At 31.8% G+C, this 25,791-nt stretch overlaps 2 protein-coding genes across 2 annotated transcripts; both read left to right on the forward strand.

The window, feature by feature from the left end:
- The first annotated feature begins 298 nt into the window (after window positions 1-298).
- Window positions 299-10,036, forward strand: LOC127705129 (uncharacterized). The gene is made up of 5 exons (XM_052209380.1): window positions 299-459; window positions 2,998-3,697; window positions 4,679-5,141; window positions 5,713-5,736; window positions 6,934-10,036. Coding segments are annotated over exons 1-5 (3,906 nt in total). The 5' UTR covers window positions 299-457; the 3' UTR covers window positions 9,651-10,036.
- A 2,768-nt stretch (window positions 10,037-12,804) lies between these two features.
- Window positions 12,805-24,817, forward strand: LOC127704684 (uncharacterized). Its single transcript, XM_052208820.1, has 5 exons — window positions 12,805-12,942; window positions 16,630-17,320; window positions 18,071-18,533; window positions 19,317-19,340; window positions 20,157-24,817. Exons 2-5 carry the CDS (start codon window positions 17,210-17,212, stop codon window positions 22,970-22,972), a joined length of 3,414 nt encoding a protein of 1,137 aa, XP_052064780.1. The 5' UTR covers window positions 12,805-12,942; window positions 16,630-17,209; the 3' UTR covers window positions 22,973-24,817.
- Window positions 24,818-25,791: the final 974 nt, after the last annotated feature.

Below are 25,791 nucleotides of genomic sequence, written 5' to 3' on the forward strand. Positions count from 1 at the left end.
GAGATTTGAACACTGGTAACTGACTTTTGATTAAATCTATTCATCAATGACATGTATGAAAATAAAGTCATTAGAAATAGGATTTAAATTACTGATAAGCAACTTTAATAAATACATGAGCTAATACACCAAAAGCATGAGAAAAAATGCAAAAAAAATTTGTTTATTTCATAGCAAACTCACGTTGGAAAATATGTATTATTAAACTAACATCGAACATGTCGGTTTAATACAAACTACAGGAAGAGGAAACAGGAAAAAGAATAAGTGTATCATAGAGGGATTGGCTATTGTTTTAAAATGTAGTGACTGTATTACCGTTTATCGATTTTAGTAATTTGGTTCTTTAAATACTTTAGCATTTATCATGCACCTTCGGCATTGCATGTTTCCTTTCTACATTGCACACTGATAACGAAAAAGGACTTGACGACGGAAATATTCAATATTACAAAACATGTAAGTAGTGTCAGATATGTATGTTAAGGAACTCTTTTCATTCAATATAACTTTTGTATACACTTACAGAAATTGCTAACAAATAAGATGTCAATGTTAAATACTGTTAAGGGGCTCTTACCGTATTTGTCTTCCTGGTTTATTTGATATTCACATGAGAAAGCTCATTATGTGATGATGCGATCCATGTAAATAAATTAATCCTTTGAATAGACTTATTCTTACAGGTTATCAATTTAACACAGTAGTAAAATCTTTAAATATTATTTTTATTGGTACTAACATTGATATTATTTCCGAAAAATTAAAACATAACTAGAGATAAAAATAAAATATATTGGACAATCAGTGGTGAAATCTAAAGGTTCAAAGTCAATGGACCATGGCTGAAGGGTTTGGTCAAATAATCAATATGAATATCAGATGTGGTAAAGTAAATAAACAAGCATATAAAACATTGACCAACCATATTGATAACCTCACTGTCACTGGACACCTTTACCCTTGTCTCGCTTCGCCAATTCGTAGAGTTTAGAAAGATATCGTCATAAAATAAGACGAACCGTGTGAAAAATGTGCAGAAAAAGGCAAAGTGTGGGTCAAAATTACGAGTCACTATATAATATAAAGAGGTATAAACTTTTGTGAACAGCGAAACAGTAACGATACATGAAAAAGATAAACAAATGGTATTTATCAGTAGACATGTTTATTTACCATGTGCCAAATTTGAAGTTGTCACGAGTTTTGTAAATATGTTTATAACATACAATCTTTTACTATTCATTGATTAATTGGTTTTTGCTAAATATTACCATGCAGTGTTAATATTGATTAATAGATAAGAAAATATATACAAATGACATGAGTAGACGAAATGATTTGCATATTAAAAGTCCCGAACAACAATGACATCCATCCCATCGAAAAACAATGTTGTGCAAACCATGCATGTAATAATATTTGCATATAATAAAAACAGAAACATGGCAAACAATACAAAAAAGAATAAAATACACATTTAATACCTAAAAAGTATAAATTGTCTTTAGAGTAAAATTTTACTGCAAAATCAGATTCTATAAAACCATCTAAAAAAATCTAAAGAATGTCTAAATTAAAGTGTCAACAAATAAGAAATATAATTCGTTATCAGTAAAATAACTGTATGTGTATTTTACCGAAGCATTTCATTGTAGTATTTGAAAATCAATCGCATTAACATTGTCTATGCAAGGGATAGAGCTCGTCATGTTGCATTTAAGTACATGTTTATATCAAGCTGCGACAATTTAAATAAAAATAATATTTATAAAGAAATTGGATGGGAATCTCTTCAAGACCGTCGCCGAAGAAGAAAACTGCAAATGTTTTATAACGTGTATAAAGGAAAAGCCCCTAATTATCTTTGTGAATTGATTCCGCCATCGATAGAAAGTACAACTACATATCCTTTAAGAAATGTTGAAGATATTATGTTACCTTTTTGTAGACTTTCGATAAGTAGTGACTCATTTATCCCATCAACTATTAAGCAATGGAATAGATTGGACATATTCGTGCGAAAAACAGAAACTTTATCAAAATTTAAAAATAAATTAAAAAAGAGTTCTACAGTAGATAATAAAACGATGCCACGTTACTTTGCATTTGGTCCAAGAAACCTTAATATTATTTTAACGCAATTTAGATGTTCATCTACATTCCTTAATTATGATCTCTTTCAAATAAATATTGTATCAGATCCATCTTATCGCTGTGGAAATCTCCGCGAAGATTCTAATCATTTCTTCTTTAAATGTCCTTTATATACAGATTTATGTCACATTCTTAGGAATAGTCTTAGTTGGTTACCAGATGACCTTATGTTGGATCTAGAGATTTTAACATCTGGAAGTATAAATCTGACAAATGAGCAAAATGAAGAAATATTTAGAAATGTTTTTGATTATATAAAAAAGACCAAATGGTTCCTTGTTTAATCATGTGCATGAGCTGTATGTGATCCACACACACACACACACACACACACACATGCATATATTTTGTTTTTCCTTCTTCCTATTTCCCCCTCTTTTAAGTTACAGATGTTTGATTATATATTGTGTAATAATAAATTTGATATTTGCATGCTATGAAATTCTATTGTCTAATATTGTATCTTAGGAGAAGACGATCTAAGTTGGACTAACTTGTGTCTAATCCTTTTTGTGATTTTTTTTTGCAAATAAAATATGTTTAAACAATTTGAATGAATTATCTCAAAACGAAAGTACTATACCAAAGGATTTCAATGTAGCATTTACATGTCAATCGTATAGACGTTGTGCATGCCACGACAAAAAATTAACGCTTGTAATGCGGTATAGATGTATATATTAAGCTGTGTAAGTTCAATGCAATATTTCAAATGCATGCTTTCGAAAGAAAAACACCTTAATACACATTTCGAATGTCAACATGGTCAAAGTTGGTCTGTATAACTGTAAGAAAGTATAACTACCGTTATATGTAAAATTAGTATTAAAATTGTTATAGGTTAAGCACGCAGAACATGCAGAAGGAGAGAGAAAACTTCTATAGAATCTCAACAATTATTGTTGATCACGGAAAGGAAGCGTTGACTTTGTTGCTTCATAATGAACTTAATTCTAGCAATCAAACACTGGAGGATTTTATAAACTTGAACCAGCATGAAATATATCATTTATGCTTTAACAGATATACATGTTGCCAGTGTGTCAACAAAAAATTACCACTTACAGCTCCCGCAAGTAGAGTTCTTCATCCGGATCAATTAAACATATTGTTAGACAAAACTGGACAAACACTATCTTGTCATAATATTAAAAGCGCGGCACAATTCTGTTGTTGTCCGGCAAAAGCCACACTTACAACAAAGCATCTGGATTTAACACTTCTTCGTTGTCTGCTGATTAATTTTGCATCGATCTGTCCTCTGAATAGCAACATTCGACTTGCAGTTGATGGCCTCACTGGATATCGGAACAAATTATATGGACATGCGCAAGAAGCCAGATGTTCTGATTCTGACTATAAACTATACAAAAGTCAAATTGAAACAGTCATTCTCACAATTGCAAAATCATGCAAAAAAGAAAATGAAATGAAACAGAAACTCGTGGATGCTGAAGTTCGACCATTGGATGAAACAATATGTCAACAATATCAAAATTGTTTGTTGTCTGATATTCAGCAAAACGAAGAAATTAAAACGGTAAGCTCAAGTTATAGACAAACGCATTGTCGATAGTTATACTATTTCTATATTCCGATTTCAAAATACCAAAATACACAAAACAGAAAAATAAATGGAGACGACAGTAATATTCATATTCATTTTTATTAATATTCATCACTTTTCAAATATAACTGGTTGCTGTTTGCCTAACGTGTAGTCACATATATGTCATGCCCATGATGAACGAGAACGGGTTAGCAACAAATTAAAAAGTACAGGTTCATAAATGATCAATTAGGATAACTGATGGCACATTTATACTACCATTACTTATGTTAGAACCTTATAACTGATCAAGTACGGACACTGAATGGGATGTTTTAAGGGCTTAAATCATGCAAAAATGGTAGTATATCCTCTTTTCACGAAGCATATTAAACGTCCCCTTTCCGAGCGAACATTATCGTCTTTTTGTATACTCTTATGTTCAACAAAACCAAAGCATTGGTATTACCGCTAGAAAAATGAAGACGTCTCGGTTGTGATGCTTCTTTAATCAAAATGTTCCAAAAGGGGAAAATTGGTTCTTGTAGAGCGAAAATGAAACATAAACAGGAATGTCGAGGTTAAGTACCCAATATCCTTAACGTATATATCTAGGATACTATGAAAACAAGTAGACATTGGGTATACGCTATACGATATAATTAATACGGCACACAAACAGAATAAGTCTGAAGGTCAAAAGACAGTTTGCAACAATAGTTAATATTGATACTAACAACGGGTTAAAGCGTGGTATATGTTTACATTTCTATTACATGAAAATCTTCTGTATTAAATTGTGAATATCTTGGCTTTCATTTTGCATTAGCTTATCATCTTAAGTAATTGTTAGACTCTTTCTTTCCTGTACTCATGACTTTGTTTTGTATTCTACAAACATAACTCTTTAAACTTGGGTAGTGATTAGTTCGATACCGTCTTCTTATTGTATGTCCTCAATTTCTTATATAGGAAATAAATATGCTTAGAGAACAATCTACACAAAACAAAGATCAAATCTTTCAGCGGATCTTAGAAACCGAAAAGAAAATCACCACCAATATCACGTCTCACCATGAAACATTGACGAAAAAAATCGAGGGAATCACTGAAAACTTTACTCAAAGGGATGAAATTTTATATCAACGAATACAAAGTCTTCAGGTTAAAGTTATTGACGAAGTCAACATAAATAGCAAAGAAATTATAAAAACAATAAAATCAGAGACAGAGGATCTACAGATGAAGCATGCTGAATTCATTGGAAATTTAAATCAAACAGAGCACAATTTTCGATCAAAAACAGAAGAACAAATGGAAGGTATTCTGACACAAGTAGAACAGGCAAGACAAGACATAAATGATCAAATTCACAACCTTAGTGATGATGTTAAAGAAATGGTAATCAATCAGGCGATCAAAACAGGAAAATTAGGTAATTCTTATATTTTTAGAATATCTTTAGTTTCAGAAAAAACAATGTCACATAAATTTGCTAAACAAAATCGTATGTTGATGGTTAAGTACATATGAAATCAATTACATACAAACAGTGGAAATAAATGCATATTCCTGACTTGCTACAGGAATTTTCGTATGTAGAAAATGGTGAATAAAATCTGATTTTATAGCTAGCTAAACCTCTCACTTGTATGACAGTCGCATAAAACTCCATTATATTGACAACAATGTGTGAATCAAACAAACAGACACAATTTATATACTGCAGGGTGAATGTTTCAACAAATGCGCTAAGGGTTCAGGGTTAGAGAATATTAACCCTAATTCGCGAATGTCACATTATAAACCCTGAATAACATGACATATTAGACATTGAATATATTACTTTATTTCTGTTTGATAGTCTTTAAATATTTTCTATATAATCTATATAAAATCAGATTTATCGAATTACTATTATTATGAGAAAAGAAGTAAAATTAAAACGTATGGTTGAACATTTAAATGATTAACACTTAATCAAATTATCTTCATTTGTCTTCCAGATGTTAAAAAACAAAATCTGATGGGTGAGATAAATTACGATTTTCAATTTTATGGTGTATTGCGTGTACTTGAATATTATATTTTTCACTTGTTTAGTAAACAAAGAGTCTTCTCAAATTAACCTTGCAGATTATAGAAATGTAAAGATTGACCTTTAAGATCAGAAACATAAAAAGTAAAATAACAAAAATACCGAACGCCGAGGAAAATTCGAAACGGAAAATCCGTAATATAATAGCAATTTCAAAAGTTGAAACACATCAAACGAATGGATAACAACTGTCATATTCTTGACTTGGTACAGGCATTTTCTCATGTAGAAAATGGTGGATTAAATCTGGTTTTATAGCTAGCTAAAACTCTCACTTGCATGACAGTCGAATACAATTCAATTATATTGACAACGCTGTTTTTATGATAAAGGTTTGTCTGTTTAAAATTGGGAATTATGATCATTCTGTAATGCAAATATGTTGAATATGGAAATGGTCCTGGTACAAATAAGGCAACTAAATCTTACTCAACATACCATCTGACAGGAGTATTGATAACAGAGGTCAGGGCTGCAGTATAATGAGTTAGCTATCCGACAAACATTGAAAGGTCAATACGGTGTTCAAAAGTAGAATAGAGTCTACAATATATTAAATTCTAAATCGCCCCTAGTGTGAAATAGTTGTAAATGAATTTAACCAATATTGTCAAATGTGTTCAAGGCTCCGTGTTGATGACCGTACTTTGACCTATAATGGTTTACTTTTACAAAATGTGACTTGGATGGAGAGTTGTCTCATTTTCACTCATATCACATCTTTTTATGTCTAATTAACATTACATTTCATAAAAAAAATCATAATAACCAATAACGAGAATCATGATTTGGGACAGTCATATGATTGTGTAGCGGGGAAAATCTAGCATATTTTAGTCTCAACAATTCCTATCTTAGTTTCTGGAGGAGGAACAAGAACATTTGTCTATAAACATACACAAATTTATTTGGACTATCTTTTGTAAACAGACTGGAAAACTTGAGTAGCCTTCAGTGCATGCCAAAGAGGTATTTAAAGAGGAACAGGAATGAATCAATATAATAATAACACTATAAACATTCAATTGTGAATAAAAAATAGATTTCTAAAATTCGAGTAGAATTTGTTCTGACAAACTGGATGTAATGATAAACTGTTATATAATTATTTGTTTTTTCATTGATATAGATCACAGCAATGCGATTATTCAAGGTCACCTATATGATGAAACATTTGTTAAAACAGCTGCACTCGAGAAGGGGAAAACTATTCTAAATGAACAAAGCCTCCTGATTATGCTAGGAAAAGGAGGTTCTGGTAAAACACAAATAGCGCTGCATTTAGCATCTGTTTACAAAGATGAAGGATACATTCCGCTTTTCTTTTCTGACAAAGATGTAATTAAGTACAGAGATCTAATTTCGATGGCCGAAAAAAGCATTGTAATTGTTGAGGATCTTTTTGGTAGGACAAATGTTGACTTTTATGAGGATAGCCACAGAAATATTCTGGATATTTTGTCAAATTGTTTAAAGGCATCTACACTTTTGAAAATGGTATTTACAATACGAAACGACCCAAAATGCAGTGAAAACATTTTAGCAAAGCACGATATATTTGATAAAAAATGTATTGTTAATTTAGATTATGATAACAGACTATCAGACAAAGAACGAATGACCATTATTTTGAGTCATATGAGACATAATTCAATAATTCCTTGTAAAAGTCCAGTAAAGATAGATATATGTCTTGACGATGACCCCTATCCTAGCTGTTCATCTGAATGTACTGCTGATGTCATTATGTTGCCAGACAACAACACTCAAATATGTACTAACACAGTTTACGAATGCTGTATGTGTGACACATATTTAGGATTTCCAGCAACTTGTCGGATGTTTTGTCATGATAAATTTCTGACGGTTCTTGGTGTGGCATATTTCCGTAACACGAATCAATCGCTGAAAAATAAGGTCACAAATCTGTTCTCAGACGGCTTTGACAAATTATCCTGTCGGTATCAATACTGTGTATTGGTATATACTGCTTTGAAATGCAATTTTTTCGATAACAACATTTTAGGAAGCCATATAGAAAATGATGAATTGTTCAAGAAGATATTTTCCATATTTGATGACAAGAAAACAAAGATACGAAAAACATTAGTCCAACAAGCTATTCTTACCCTTGAAGGAGATTACCTAATAAAAAGCTCTAAGTTTGGTGAGTTTTACCAAAATTGGCTTACATATCCAAGAGGAAACGCTTATATGTTTAAACATCAAGCTGTCCACGATGCTGTTCTTGTCTCATTTGGTAACGAATGTCCCGAAACATTGATGAAACTGGATATCTGCGATCTTGGATTTATTTTACAATATATAAGACCAGGCTTGAAACAACCTGATTTCAATTCATCCGTCCTACATGTTGATCCAAAACTTCTTATTGATAAGCTGATCTTCTTTCTAGATGAAGATATATCATTCAAAATCAATTTTTCCTCAGTATTTCAGATTACAGGAATTTTTAATCCATGGAATCCGCCGCCACCTGACTGTGCAAATGATGGAGACAGTTTTCAGGAACAATCAATATTTGAAGAAAGCAAAGACTATGAAAGTACTGATGACGAAAATAGTTTATTTGATTCAGAGTCTGAAGATTCCAATCCTGCCAGCGATACAAATGACACAAATGATGACAATGATGACGGAGAACCGTGGTTCCGTGGTTATCCAGAACTGATAGGGGAATATATTAGGAAATGCATTATAGAAAAAAGATACATCTCATTTGTTAAACTATTTCTTGAAAGACTCTCTACACGTGTACCATCACCAGAGCAAATGAATGAGTTTCTTACTGGACTTACAAGAAGGGGCACCTGTTTGATGAACTTAACAGTCAATTCCGACATCATTCGTGATTCTGCTTTAAAATATGGTGATGTAAATGTCCTTTGTCTAATTTTTAGACCAAAGAGTTCGACTACCAAGCATTATAATTTTTATGAACTAGATGATAGCGTACTTCAGGACAAACTTATTGCGATCATGGACGAAAATCAAAGTTATAAAGTTATAACGGAAATTGGAAACTTTTTGTATAGAATTGGAATTCAAGATGAAAACCATGAATTTGTCCAAAGATTTTTGAACTGCATTATAGATAAATATAACAAAAGAGAAAATATTTATAAAGTCCGATATATTATCGATGGTATGTCTAGCAAAGGCAGCCGAACTGACGTTGTTCCCCATTTTATAGAATTCACGCAAAAACACTTAATTACCTATGGAAGTATTAAAGCTATCATTGGTCTTTGGGAAGTACTAAACACTGAAACACACAACAATCAGACAGTAAGTTATATACAATTAATGGCAGTTCTAGAAAATAAATTCAAACATCATATACTGCTAGGCGCAGATGTTGAACATGGAGTAAAATACAATCTACAAACACAAGAATATGGAGCATGTATATTCGATCTAGGTATAAAAATTCAAGACAACAAGTTAATCGAAGAGCTGATATTAAAACTGATTGAAATTTACGAAGTGTTTCTTGGAGGTAGATTGACTTATCATTTTGAATCACCAAACAGTTTCCATTTCTTAGTTTATTTCTATAATGGATTTACTAAATTTGATTCGCGAAAAGAAGATGCAACTAAAATGTGTCCTTTTGGAATGAAAAAACTGCATTGTCATTTGAAGCGATATAAAATATTTTTAAAGAAGGTAAGAGAAGCAATAAGCCATGCCAATCAGTCGGAGGAAGACGTAGTTAATATTGAGCTTTTGTGTATACTTAGGAACATGAACATACTCAATCCTAAGAGCAGTGACCGTATTAGCGAGGATGATGACGATGACGATGGTGATCAAGCATTTTAAAACAAGTTCGTTATTGAAAATCAAAGATTCGTTGACTGTTGTTTCAAGTTTAAAGAATTATATTTCATTCTATTTTCAAAACGTTTAGTTTTTTCACATACACATTAGACAGTTGGATAGTTGCTAAAATGGCTTCAATTAAAATAGTTGAAGGTCAATAACAATCCGACATAGTTCTAGACTGTTTTATTATAACTTCTTTAGTCAAAGCTGACCTTAGATGAAATTGATATATTTCAAGTGGCTTTTATTCATAACGTTCCTAACGTTTCTATTTATAAATATACCCATGTGTTTAAAATGATTGGGTTCATTATGAAGGTAAATTCAGAAAAAAGTAAAACAGTTATGTTTTGAAAAGGTTTATGAAATAAATTGTATTTCTTTTTTTTTTTGTAGCAAATCTGAAAATAGTTTAAAACAAAATGTTATTATGGCATTACTAAGGGAAAATGGAGGCACTTATATGCATTTTATAAATAATTACACAAGTTTACAAAACACAAATTATCAATCATTAACATGCCAATTTTGTATCTTACAAATAACAATTAAGATACTTCGTATCAAATAAAAATATTGCTATCAACTTTTTAGCCAAGTAGTCAGCACTTCTGTGTTGACATGAATTATCATTGATATGGTCATAATTATAAATTAACTGTTTACAAAGCTTTGAATTTTTGAAATACTAAGGCTTTTCTGCCTCAGGAATAGATTACCATAAATTCTTAGCTGTATTTAGCAAAACTGTTAGGAATTTTTGGTCCTCAATGCACTTCAACTTCGTACTTTATTTGGCCTTTTTAACTTTCTTTAATTAGAGCGTCACTGATTAGTCTTTTGAAGACGAAACGCGCGTTTGGCGTAAATATAAAATTTTAATCCTTGTATATATGATGAGTTTATTTACAACCACTGGGTCAATGCCACTGCTGGTAGAAATTTAATTCCCCGAGGGTATCACCAGCTCAGTAGTCAGTACTTCTGTGTTGACATGAATTATAATTGATATGGTCCTAATTATAAATTAACTGTTTACAAAACTTTGAATTTTTATAAATACCAAGGCTTTTCTACTTCTGGAAAAGATTACCTTAGCTGTATTTGGCAAAACTTTTAGGAATTTTTGGTCCTCTATGCACTTCAGCTTCGTACGTTATTTGGCCTTTTTAACGTTTTTAATTAGAGCGTCAGTGATGAGTCTGCTGAATACGAAACGCGCGTCTGGCGTTAATATCAAATTTTATCTATGATGAGTTTATTTATCATTATTGTATTGATATTTGTATGTATTGAAGTTATATTCTGTGACTTTACAACATTTAGATAATTCAAATAGAGGTGAAAGATACCGTCGGTTGAACACAAGCTGACAATGCCTTGGCAAACAACTAAGTACGATCAAAGACAAACGAAATTATACAAAACACAACATAGAAAAATAAAGACTGAGCAACACGAACCCCAACCGAAAACGGGGATGACCGTATGTGTACTGCTGAATAATTAAGCAGAACCTGCTCTACACGTAGCACCCGTCATGTTTCCTGGGACATATCCGTTGTCATCAGTGAAACAGTTATTCTAAAACGATCAACGAACAGGTGATGGCGTAAGTAAAATTTTTGGAGAGATGATTTCAACTTCACCACTTTGTAATATTGGTGTATTCCTTGTGAGCAGCCAATCTCTATTAAGGAAATTTATCAAGGAAATCATGATAGGAAATATAACCCATGGAAAAATATAAAAACAAAAACACTGAACTCAGAGGACAATTCTAAACGGAAAGTCCCTAAACAAATTGAAAAATCAAAAGTTCATCACAACAAGTGATATCTACTGTTATAGTACTGACTTGGTACAAAAGATACAATAAATATCGAATGCAATGACGAAAACATACAAGATAAGTAGAAATGACACGCTCTCTGATCAAGGCATTGTCGTTGCAGTTTGTTTTTAATAAATCATCAGTTTTGAATTGAGTCACAGTTAATTCAGTTCAAGTAAAACGACACTGCCATTCAATTGTTCGAATACACTTTAACAATAATATATAACTAAAAATTGAACTCAAAAATGATTATATAATGTGTGGGTTAATATCTAGTACGCATTCATTACATCACGTATCTAGTAACCATTGAGATAGAATATAATAGATTATACACAAAAGATGGCTGTATGAAATATGCATTTTATATTAAAGATATGATGTCTGTCATAGATTTAAGGTAAATTGTCCCATTTGCATACATTTATAATTTGGAACAACGCATATTATATGTAGATACGTTCATATAGTTGATTTCTAGTCATACTGAGTTGCGATTCGTGCTTTATATGCCTAGCGTAATGAATAGATCACATCACTAAGCTGGTTCCAATCCGGAAACAAAACGTCGTAAACATTTCTGTTTATATTGATATAATCTCAATTGATTGTGTCGCTAGGTCACATATACAATACGTGGTCATTTCCATAATCAAATATTCTCATTTAATTTTTGTAATTAAATATATAGAGAAATTCACGGAAGGCATAGCAACTAATTACAATTTTGGTCTCACAGTTTGTCAACTGCCTTATTTCTATGACGTTCAAAACGTCACAATGAACACTGGTTACTTCTTTGCTACACCACCACGTTCAGTTAATTTCTGAATAGCAGAATGAAGCTAACAATGTGATTTGTTTGTTTTGTTTTAACTTAATAGGTATTAGGAAAATAGACTTCATACTCTTTCTGTGTATTTTTAAATTGTATTTTGTAACATTTTTAACATGCCATTGAAAATATCAATATTATTTGAACGATTTCATAGCTTGATACGTTATCATTCTTGCAAATAACATCAAATTCCTAATATGTCTTTCTTGTAAGCTTGCAAATTTTCTTTTCGTCTGATGCAACGCCTCCTCCATGGTTGCTATGTGTGACATCTTGACGTTGAGTAATTTTAATACTGACTGTCAATAAACATATAAATAGAAACATATCATCGATTTACTTATAAATAGAAACAAGGCTTTGGATACATAAAATAATCTTTGAAACATGTGATCGTAATATCCAATGAAAAAAGTAGAATGCTACACCCTGTGTAATATTATAGTTTATAAACGTTTATCGATTTTCATATTTAAGTTCTATAAATAGTTTATTGGTAGTTAATCATTAGCTATTTATTCTATGACGACCTGTTCCTGTTTACACTGCACACATTAATATAAAGGATAACGTAAAGGGACTTGACGACGTGGTGATTAAACAGTAACTAAAATGTTAGTGTTAGATACATTTATAACACATTTGATATATAAATCTACAACTATTTTAAACAAACCACATTGTTAGCTTCATTCTTCTCTTCTGCATCAAAGAATTAACCAGTGTTCTTTAGGATGTTTTGAACGTAATAGAAATAAGGCTGTTCACTACTTTCACTTTCGCTCTCACTGTGAAACTAAGTGTGATTTCTGTTTGTTTTCCTTTGAATATCTATATATATTTATTTACATAAAATAAAATGTTAATATTAGATAATTGAATGGTGCACGTATTGTATATGTGATCTAGCATCAAAAATCAAATTGAGATTATATCAATACAAAGAGAGATGTTTAAGACGTTTTGTTCAAAAGACCATTAAGGATTGAAACCAGCTTAGTGATGTGAACTGTTCATTTCGCTAGGCTTATAAAGCAAATATCGCAACTCAATGTGACCAGAAAACAACTTCATGAACGTATCTACATAAATATGCGTTATAAATCTATGAAACTGGGACAATTTTTCTTAAATCTTTAAAAACAAATTCATATCTTTATATTAAAATGCATATTTAACAAAGCAATCCTTTGTTTATAATCTATTATATTCACTATCCCAATGGTTACTAGATACGTGATGTAGTGACTGCGTTCTAGATATCAACCCAAAATTATTTAATCATTTGAAAGTTTAATTGTCAGTGATATATTAATGTTTAAAGTTTATTCGAACAATTGAATGACAGTGTCGTTTTACCTGATCTGAAAAAACCGTGACTCATTAAAAAAAAAAAAAGCAATTAAAAAAAAACAATAACGACAATACGTGATTCAGATAGCACGCACATACTCGTTTTGTATATTTTCAATATTTTATTCAACATTAATTTTATCTTTTGCAACTTCTTAAAGATCTACGCAAAACAAAACTTTAATGTGAAAAAATAAAAATGTCACTTAATTTAACTACTCATCTGTATATGTATTAGATATAAGCCTTTCATATCTGAGGGGGGGGGGGGGGGGGGGGGTCAGTGCAGAAAATATGAGAGGATCACATCTGATAATCTAATTTTTTTTCAAGATCAATTAGTTTTGATTAAAAAGGAAAAGTGTCATTATCTCAAAATATCCAGATGCAGTAACACTGCAAAAGATGTTTTGTAGTTATAGAAAAAAATTGAAAACAACACGTTTAATAATTTCATGCGTCCGAAGCGCTTTTCTGGATTTACCTTCATCAGGAACGCTCAAAGCTAAACATTTGAAATCCGAGATATTTTGTAGTTATAGATTTGGAATTCAAACTTAATTGCGTCTATTTTTCTGTCATCACTACTTTTGTTTGGCAATATAGATCCCTGTACTACTGTGTCTTTTTCTGGTTTAACTGCCAATAATCTTAACATTCTGCTGAGGTGACAGATACCAGTTATTTTAAAGAAACCTTTAGAACTTTTGGTTTCTGAATTAGGTTTTCCTGAAAAATCATTCAGCTAATTTACAAATGAAATTTATGGTTTAGATAAATAAGGTATGTACATGTTTTTGTGAATATATAGTAAAACTTAACACTTGGATGCCTAACAAGCATCGAAATCTTACAATCTATAAATACGTTGCAAATAAGGCAAAAATGTGATGCTCAAATATAAATCTAATCCTCAAAATTCTTAAGCCTACAATTTACATTCATATGGTGTTTTTTTTTCAGTCCCTGATGTAGTCATATATCTTATTACGTAGCTATAATAAAATCTTTTTGAGGGACACATGTTCTGGTTCACTAAAACTGGTACTTACTACATGATAAAAGATAACACTTTTATTGAAATATTCTTATTTAACATTTCATAACATAACATAACAATCTTTCATTTGATATTGTATCTATTGTCAATTTCAAACAAGATCCTTTTTGGTTACGTTGCTCTTCAAATGTTTGGGTTCTTATACATTCTTGGTTTTTATGTGTTCGGCTTTTAGCGTTTTTGATGAGGGTGGGTACAGAGGAGCGCTTCAGACGCATGATATTTATAGCGTGTTGTTTTTATTTTAAAAACTATCTGAACACACTTCCCATAACTTCTTCATTTTATACGTCAATGAATCTTGGTTAATTCAGACGTAATGAAGAAGTTAAAAAAAAAACGATGTTGCCAGTGTATTAAATTTAAAAAACAAACGAACAATCTAAATACGCTACAAGTACAAATCAAAAGATGCATGATTGATGGCAGTTGCAATAAAAACCAACAAAATGACCACAGAACACTGATGTTATTAGTTATATATCGTATCAAGTAACTAGGACACTGTGTAATGAGTTTATCTTTCCGATTATCTTAAAATGTGGAATTTAGGGTAGACCTGTGGCCTATTAAAGGGATCAAGTCTTCAATATGAAAAAACTACTCTCATTATTCTTTACAACACAAATGCCAAAAATAACTATTTGTTAGCTTTTAATGTGTTTTTTGAATTACATAATTCAGTACAAATTTTATACACTCGTTAAACTCGAATACAATATGTATCTCACAGTAAACAGGATAAAAATGATCTTCAGTAAAACGTTCGAAAATCTTATATACCTACATGGAGTTATTTTCTATCAGAACAAGAGGTAATTCTTTTGAAGAATCAACCCGGACGATACCAAGTTTCAATGCAATCTGCTTCAAGGCATACAATAATGACCTGTGTTAGGTCATTAATTTCCTGCTTAAAATGCAAACTAAAACTTACTTAAACATTTAATTCGGTAGATAGTTATCGTGTGATGTTGCCAATTGAGGTAACTTTTTGATTTTCCATATTTGATAGGTTTCAGGCAGAAACAATCTTTTCCTTCGTTCGTGTGTTGGAATTTGAAAATCTTATTTATTTACACTGTTTTAGAATCATACTTTGACATATGGATATTCGGTTTTCATGTTACATGTACGTGTATCATGATTTCGTGCTCTCTTCATGCATTTTTAAAAATCATCTTGATATATCTTTTACTCTGTCTAGTTTTTAATTGACCCAATATTCTCATTTTCTATAGAATAATACCTGCGTACTTTAAAATGGGGAAGGGATATACTATATAATTCTGATTCTGAGTTTTAAAAAAAATTGTACTGCCAGACAAAAGAGAGAAAACAGTTATCCTAAATATATAGTTTGTTCAAAAACTTGTTGAAAAATTAATCTGATAATTGTATACAATTCTGTTCTAAAAAAGAACACAAAACCTAATTAGCATTCTCCGTTCATAAATAAAGTTGATACAAAAATTACTTACAAAGTGACTTGTATTTTCATACACCGCAACAGTTTATGTGTGTCTTGATTTGTGCAGTAACTGTTGCAGTAACTGTTATATTTCTATTGTCACTGGACAATGATTTCTATGATTTATATCTAGATAAATTAGTGAGTTTTATAAAAGACCCACAGGGCTTATAAAAACCTGAACGCATCTGGAAAGAATATCCATCCTTATTATAGTCGGTAAAATAGGATAGGAATACTGCAATTCTTTGCAGAAAATAATGTTTGTTGACGGTATATATAAGTCCGATAATGCTTATTATAAGGTTTTCTCGGGGAGTCAGGATTGACCTCTGTCGGTCAAGAAAACCCTAAAATTATGCATTATCTATATCATTATTGTCTTTCTTTATACATGTATATCAATGTTTATTTTAGGTTAAGCACACAAAAAGAACGGGAAAACTTTTACAGAATCTCAACAATAATTGTTGATCATGGAAAATATTCATTGACTTTGTTACTGGATAATGAACTAAGCTCTAACAAACAAACTCTGGAGGATTTTATTAACTTAAACCAGCATGGAATATACCATTTATGTTTTAACAAATATACATGTTGCCAATGTAAACATGGAAAATTACCGCTTACAACTCCCGCGAGTAGAGTTTTGCATCCGGATCAATTAGATATACTGCTAGACTAAAAAGGAAAAACACTGTCCTGTCATAATATAAAAAGCGCGGCACAATTCTGTTGTTGTCCAGCAAATGCCACTCTTACAACAAAGTATCTAGATTTAACACTTCTTCGTTGTCTGCTGATTAATTTTGCCTCGATCTGTCATCCGAATAACAACATTCGACTTGCAGTTAATGACCTCATTGGATATCGAAATAAACTGTATGGACATGCACAAGAAGCCAGATGTTCAATTACTGATTATTCACTATATAAAAATCAAATTGAAGCAGCTATTCTTACAATTGCAAAATCGTGCAATAAAGAAAATGAAATGAAACAGAAACTCAAAGATGCTGACGTACGACCATTGGATGAAACAATATGTCAACAATATCAAAATTGTTTGTTATTTGATATTCAGCGGAACGAAGACATCAAAACGGTAAGCTTAACATTTTGTACAAATGAATTATAAACATCTTCTCATTTATTCTCGATGGGTTATATATAAAAAAGAAATGCAATGAAAACATGAAGAAAAGAATAGACGACGGACAGTTATATTCATATTCATATTAATATACTATCCAATCAAATGGATAATGCATTGTTCGCTTAACGTCCAGTGACAAATTTATCATGCAAGATTTGAAAGACCGATGATTAAGGGCGGGAAATTTAGACTGTCATTTGGGGAAAAGACTATGCCAATTTCTGCATAAGAAAATGTGTGTACCAAGTCAGGATTATGACAGTTGTTATCCATTTGTTTGATGATTTTGCCATTTAATTAGGAACTTAATGTTTTGAATTTTCCTCGGAGTTCGGAATTTTTGATATTTTACTTTCTAGATAGGGGAGAACTTTTTCAATGCAGCATATCACTTATGGTAGCAGAAAAAAATCAAAATGCGCACAAAGCAACATCATTTCTTCAAGATGCATATGATTTAACTTTCGTTAGCAGTTAGGTTTGGGTTTGGGTCATGGCCAGATATCAATATTCACAATCGGTTGTTAGTGTATGTATACATTTGTTTGTATATATTTCTCTTGCATTAGATAAAAATCTTCCGAGTTATTTCGTCCTTTTGTCATTGTTTTAATTTCATAGTATTTGTAATGTATACAAACATGGTGACTTCAACTTGACACCTGTCTAACTGTTGTAAATATTCAAATTTCTCCGCAGGAAATAAAGAGTTTACGAGAGCAATCTAAACAAAACGATGATCAAATTGTTCAGTGCATCTTGGAAACAGACAATAAAATAACCACCAATATTTCGTCTCACAATAAAACAATTGCAGACCAAATCGAAGGATTGCAGTTAAATTTTGCTAAAAGATATGATATTTTATACGAACGAATACAAAGTATGGAGGTTACGATAAATGATGAGGGTAACAAACACACAAAAGACATTATAAAGACGATAGAAACAGAGAAAGATAATCTACAGGTGAAGCATGAGGAACTCATCGGACTTATACATAAAACAGAACAGAGTATTCAAACAAAAACAGAAGAACAAACAAAAAATGTTCTGACACAAGTAGAAGAAGCAAGACAAGATATAGATGATAAAATTCTCAATCTGGGTGATGATATTAAAGAATCGATAACCTTTGAGGCGGGAAAGTTGGGAAAATTAGGTATATCTAATATCTTAAAATAAACTAAGATTATCGTAAGATGATTTCATGAAAATTCACAAAGCTAGATTGTATGCTGATGAAATTCCATTACCTTATGAATCTTTGTGGTTTTGGACGTTATTTACGCCGATTGATCTCCGGAATCTTATTCATAAGAATCATAGGACATGGTATTTTGGTCATAACGTTGCCGATCTGCTGACTTACAATATATTCATATTTTACCACGGTTGTGTAATTAGAGTGTATGATGAACGTCATTTTAGAATAAAAAATAATCTTGACATTTATAGTCACCTGAAAATTACAAAGAATGAAGCAATCACTAAACATATATTTATGCCTGGAAAAGCATTGATATGTTAACGTTTTATGTTTAAATGCAGTGAACATTGACCTATTACTGTATGTATTACACTGAATTTGTCATTTTGTAGGTAAAGGCAAAAGTAGTATACCGCTGTTTGAAAGTCATAAATCGATTGAGAGAAATCAAATCCGGGTTACAAACTAAAACCGAGGGAAACACATCAACTATAAGAGGAAAACAACGAAACACCAGAAACACTAAAGTGCAACAAAAAACCAAACGACAATGTAACACACACAGAAACGAACTATAAGATAACAACTGCCATTTGTAAGAATGTGCAATGGACTATACAATGGTTTAAAACTGAATACGACCACAGTCATATTATTATGAAATGGCATTTAAACTTTCATTTGAAAATCCAAATGATTTACATTTTAATTATATTATTTTTTGTTGTCTTTCAGATGTAAGAAAACAGAATCTTATAGGTGAGATAATTTACGATTTGTCTTTATTAAAACATTTTCCTTACATGTACATCATGATTACTTATTTAAGAATTTAAGTAATCACAGATACATGTACACAAAACAACAAATAACACAAAACATCACTATGAAGTAATTGATTAAATAAACGAAGCCCAGACAATACTTTAATGTGATCCCATCAATTAATATAAAGTTTCTCCCACCGGTTTCTACTCCTTCGAAGCAAATAATGGAAAATGTCTGTAACGGAAACTCGATATATACTCGATCAAATGGCGCTTACTAAGTTGGATTGATCCTGCTCCATATATATTGGACCCGTGTGATGTATAAACTGTGTTTTACTAAATCCATTTATATGATATAAAATATGTTCCATTTTTAGACAAACGGTTATCTAAAATGTTGCAACAATGTTCATTAAATTTTGGTTTTTACTGTTTTCTCTAGTGAATTGTTTCATACTTTTCATGTCGGGGCCGTTTATAGCAGACTATATGATTTTGCGTTCGTTTTATATGTTTGAGCTTTTGATTTCGCCATTTGATGAGGGATTTTCCGTTTTGAATTTTGAGTCCGGTACTTTGTAACCTGAAAATGAGTGATGGAAGATAAAAAAAATATTCGAGCACATCTGTATTGTGATAACCATATATTTAATTGTTTTTTACTGTACGTTTTCAATGTTACTATTCTCTAAAATCAGTTTGACAATGAATTGTGTTTTAATATTTGGAAAGTGTAACACAGAAAAGAAACTTGCTGTAATGAAAGAATATAATGTAAATCCTGTTTTTTTAAATTGTTTTATAGATCACAGCAATGCGATTATCCAGTGTCATCTGGAAGATGAAACATTTGTTAAAACAGCTGCACTTGAGAAGGGGAGCACTATATTGAAAGATCAAAACCTCTTAATTCTCGTAGCGAAAGGAGGATCTGGCAAGACACAAATAGCTCGTAATTTAGCATCCATTTACCGAGATGAAGGATACATTCCGCTTTTCTTCTCGGACAAAGATGTTATCAAGTACAGAGATTTAATATCTCTAGCCGAAAAACAAGTTGTCATTGTTGAAGATCTTTTTGGCAGAACAAACGTTGACTTTTACGAGGATTACCACAGAAATATACTTGATATTTTGTCAAATTGTTTAAAGAAGTCTTCGCATTTGAAAATGATATTTACAATCAGAAATGACCCGAAATGCGAGGAAAACATCTTGGCAAAGCACGACATATTTCATAAAAAGTATATTCTCAATTTGGATTATGATTCAAGACTTTCAGATAAAGAACGTATTCTCATTCTTTTGAGTCATATGCAATATAATTCAATAATTCCATGCAAAAGCCCAGTAAAGACAGATATATGGTTTGACTACAATCCCATACCATGCTGTTCGTCTGAATGTACTGCTGATGTTCTAAAGTTATCAAACGATAACACTCAAATATGTACCGACATATTTTATGCATGCTGTATGTGTGACACATTTCTTGGATTTCCGGAAACTTGTCGTATGTTTTGCAGCGATAGATCACTGACATTTCTTGGTGTTGCATATTTCCGTAACACGAATAAATCCTTAGTTGATAAGATAAACTGTCTGTTCTTAAAAAGCTTCGATAAATTATCATGTCGATATCAGTACTGTGTATTGGTTTATACTGCTTTAAAATGTAATTTCTTCGATAACAATATTTTAGGAAGCCATATAGAAAAAGATGAATTGTTCAAGAAGATATTTTCAATATTTGATGACAAGGAAACAAAGATAAGAAAAACATTAGTCCAACAAGCTATACGTAAACTTGAAGGTGGATATCTTATCAAAAGCTCACAGTTTAGTGAGTTTCATCTGGATTGTACATTTCTTCCACGTGGAAATGCCTACATGATAAAACATCAGGCCGTTTGTGATGCTGTTCTTGTTTCATTTGGTAACGAACGTCCCGACATATTACTCGATATGGACATATGCGATCTTGGATTCCTTTTAAATTATGTCAGACCAAGCATCAAACCACCTGATGCTAATTCTTCCGTCATCCATGTTAATCCTAAGCTAGTCCTTGATAAGCTATTTCATTTTCTGGAGATGGATATTTCTTTTCACTCCTTGAAATTAGAAAAAATAATAAGTATATCCCATCCATGGCGTCCTATGCCAATTGATGGTGAAGATGATGAAGACGATAATCAAGAACAAAGAAAGTTTGATGAACGCGATCTATTTGAAAATACTAATGACGCCAATAGATCACACGATGAACAGACAGAAGAAATTGGCAGTGATAAAAGTACCGATGATGTAAATGTCTTACAAGATTTACAGACAGAAGATCTTGGTGGCGATACGGATGATATCAATACCTCACTCAATCTTCAGACAGAAGATGCTGGCAGCGATGAAGGTGACTCAGATGACGAATATGACGAATATGAAGATCAACAGTTTAGTGAAAATGTAGGTCGATTTTTACGTGGCTATTCAGAACAGATAGGGGAATACATTCGAAAATGCATTATTGAAAAGAGATATTATTCATTTGTCAAAACTTTTCTCGGAAGACTTTCAAAAGTGTCACCACTACCACTAGATCAAATTACGAATTTTCTTAATGGACTAACTAGAAGGGGCACCTGTCTGATGAACTTAGCTATCAATTCTGACATCATCCGTGATTTTGCTTTGAATTATGCTGACATAAGTGTCCTTTGTCTACTTTTTAGACCAGAGAGTTCGAATATAAAACATTGCAAGTTTTATAAGTTAGACGATAAATCACTCCAAGACAAACTATGTGCGATCATCGACGGAAATAAGAAATATAAAATTATTACAGAAATTGGCAAATTTTTATACAGAATAAGAGTTCAAGAAGAAAATTATGAATTTGTCAATAGATTTTTGAACAAAATTCTAGATGAATATCAGAATCGAGATAATCTGTATAAAATTCGTTACATCATCGACGGTATGTCCAGCAAAGGCAAACAAACGGATGTTGTTTCTTATTTTAAAGAATTCATGCAAAAATATCTATTAGCCTACGGAAGTATTAAAACTATCATTGGCCTTTGGGAAGTACTAAACACTGAAACATTCAAAAGCAGTCAGCCACTAAGTAATCCACCTTTGATGGTTGTTCTGGAAGATAAGTTCAAAAGTCACATGCTGTTCAGCACAGATATAGAACATGGAGTAGATTATAAAATACAGACACAGGAGTATGGTGCTTGCGTTTTCAATCTCGGTTTGAAAATTCAAGAAAACAAATGTATTGAAGATCTGATATACAAACTTGATGAAATGTACAACATCTATATTCATGGTCCATATTTATTGAATTCTCCTAACAATGTTCACTTCTTATCTTATTTCTATAAAGGATTCACAAACTTTAAAATGCGAAAAGATGAGGCATTAAAACTGTTTCCTTTGGGAATGGAAAAAATGAGTAGTCATATCAACCGGTATAAGGCATTTTTAAAAACAGTAAGAGAAGCAAAACTTCATCAGTTGGACGGAGACGATTGTTGTGTAGAGTTTTTCAATGTATTAAGGAACATTAACATCCTCGATCCAAACATTGACCATTTTAATGCATATATGTTTCTTTAAATGATGGGCTATTTTGAAATCGTCTATTCAAGCTTTATTTCATTATATAGCTATTGCCTAATTCTTCTAATCAATGTCACGTACGTACGCACGCATGCGCACATGCCAAATTGTATACATCACTTGCTGCTTCAATGTTTTTCATCAAATTACATTGGAATTTTATAACAATATTAAAATGTTCAATATTTTACACATAACCAAACTTTTCTTTCTTGTTAAGCATAAATGATGAACACAGATGCCAAAATTTCTTTGTTTTGTTTAATCCATGGTATATAAAGGCAACAGTAGTTTATCGATGTTCAAATATCGTAAATCGATTGAGAGAAAACAAATCCGTATACAAACCAAAACCGCGGCAAACACATCAATTGTAAGAGAAAAACAAAGAAACAACAGGAACACCAGAGTGCAACATAAACAAACGCCAACATACATGGAAACGAACAATTTGATAACAACTGCAATCTTCCTGACTTAGCACAGGATATTCGAAGAATAAATGGTGAGTTGAATCTGGTTTAATGGCGTGCCAAACCTTCCACTTTATGGCAATGTTAAAAAATATCGCTAAAACACTACGTGACAGAAATACAGCACAAACACACGTAAGATCATTCATAACAGAAAAAGGCACACAGAAATAATATAATAGTCCACACAACATGCAAACCGTAGAACAACAATGAACATATTCCATCAACGACAAAAACCACAGGGTCTCAAGAAACAGTGACGCGCTTACGTAACTAACATGCAATCTCGAATCTCGAGTCTAATGTAGAGGAAACGCACGCCTGGCGAATCAAACTATACGTCGTCACTGTTGGTGTTCATGAGATTCCCTCAGTTGTTTGTTTGGTCTTTATTTTTATTTGTTGATTTGATTATATAGGTAAAGTGTAGTGCCTCGAATCTCATTACAAAATACAAAAAGGCTAAATATTATCAAAATTCTGAACTTTTGATCGACCACTTATCTATTGATTGTTAGTTTACACATGCAGCTTTCATATGTGTATCCTCTCTTTATCCCTCTAGTCGACTTGTGTCTGTACCCATATGCAGAAATTTATTCTGAATTGGAGACACGAATGGAAAACAACTTTAATTTGTTTTTCCTTTCTTCAATTGTATTAGGTTGTCTTATAAATCAATAATCTATTGAGCAAATTCTTATTACACTCTATATATCAATATGAATTAATTTAATACCAATTTTACTGCATCAATCAACATTATGACAGTTAAAGTATCTTCAGTGACGCTGCTTTAAATATATTTGTAAATGAAATATTAAAATTGAACGTGAAAGTCCAAACAGCTGATAAAGAAAATTATTACATTGGTTACAATGAATTACATTGATTTCCCAATGAAATAAAAACCTATAATTTCACATGTAAAATAAACGTGGTTATATCACTCCTCTAACGTCATACAACAATAGGCGTTGTCAAGACGTCGATAACGTCGGATCAAAACAAATTGTGAATGCGCAGAAAAAATATAGTTCCTTACATTTTATTCTTTTAATTTCATAAAAAAGCCATTTGCCAATTTGATAAAAAGAATAACTAATCAAAGAATTAAAATATCGAAAAATATTCAGCTCGTGACCGAACAACACTGATAATTAACTCATGCGAAACGCGCATTCGTGAATTAATGTGTCGTTCGGTCACTCGTAGGATACTTTTCTCTATTTGAATTCTTCGATGAGTTATTCTATATTTATCAAAAATACAGAGCTTATAATTTGCACGACAGATGCGCGTTTTTTCTACATAGAATTAAATTTATAGAAACTTAATATATCAATGATATTAAATTATTAAATTATTTTTCTGTGTTGTGTTTTGTTTTGTATACTATTGTTTGTCTGTTTGTTCTTTTTTTTAGCCAGGCATTGTATGTTTATTTTCGAAATATGAGTTCGAATGATCTCTGGTATCGTTCGCCACTCTTCGATAATGATATCGTGAACATGTACTATGACCCAATTTGAACTTGACTGTTAAACGTGTATCAATACGCTGCACCGTTTATCAAGATCGGGCATATATAAATACACTGTTTGATAAAGTATGAGTATGGTGTATCGTGGTATACTTTGATGTATGAATAACTGCCCGCCATATTCAGTGGTCGTCGAAGAAACTAATTACCGTACAACTTATAAAGGACCGCTTGACTGTTAGTCCAATTTCTAGTAAGTGGTGAACAATTACACGCTTATTTTCAGAAGAACTATGAAGTAGTGTGTCCGTAAAACATGTTAAGGGGCGCTTGGTTGCTAGGGGAAATATACCGTTAGTGGTAAATAACTACGTACGAGCATACGTTTAGTAGTATCTGACGTAGTGCAACCGTATAACTTAAAGGGGCGCTTGGCTGCTATTCATTTACAAATACGCAACCCGTTTGTTAAAATTAAGATGTAGTTTCCCGAACAATCACTCTCGCTCTTGACTGTTACGTTTTCTTATTTTTCTTTTTTGTATTCATCATAATAGCACATGCTGTTAACAGATTTCTTCACTGGTACAGCTATTTACAGAATACAGTTCTCATGCTGTTTAGGTGTGTACTGATCTATATTGTATATTACATTCACCTTTCCCATCCATCTGACCTTTAGTCCTTCAGTTTGTCTATCAAATCATTTCGTTGCACGTTTCTCCCGTACTACTGAACACTCTGTCGTTATATTTAGTCAGTAGCCTGTATCTTGCGCGCACGTTTTAATCTTTTGAACACATTTTCCTTCTTTGTCGATACTTTAAATTACAAATTGGGGTATTGTAAATACTACA

The sequence above is a fragment of the Mytilus californianus genome, unplaced genomic scaffold, assembly GCF_021869535.1.
Source record: "Mytilus californianus isolate M0D057914Y unplaced genomic scaffold, xbMytCali1.0.p SCAF_6, whole genome shotgun sequence".
Classification (NCBI taxonomy): Eukaryota; Metazoa; Mollusca; class Bivalvia; order Mytilida; family Mytilidae; genus Mytilus; species Mytilus californianus.

Bases quoted from the DNA above. Each gene is read 5' to 3' on its own strand.
- LOC127705129 (XM_052209380.1), top strand. The intron at 3,698-4,678 runs GTAAGCTCAAGT...TTTCTTATATAG, and splicing joins AAAACGAAGAAATTAAAACG to GAAATAAATATGCTTAGAGA. The intron at 5,142-5,712 runs GTAATTCTTATA...TTTGTCTTCCAG, and splicing joins GATCAAAACAGGAAAATTAG to ATGTTAAAAAACAAAATCTG.
- LOC127704684 (XM_052208820.1), top strand. From the start codon at position 17,210: ATGAAACAGAAACTCAAAGATGCTGACGTACGACCATTGGATGAAACA. The intron at 17,321-18,070 runs GTAAGCTTAACA...ATTTCTCCGCAG, and splicing joins GGAACGAAGACATCAAAACG to GAAATAAAGAGTTTACGAGA. The intron at 19,341-20,156 runs GTGAGATAATTT...ATTGTTTTATAG, and splicing joins AAGAAAACAGAATCTTATAG to ATCACAGCAATGCGATTATC.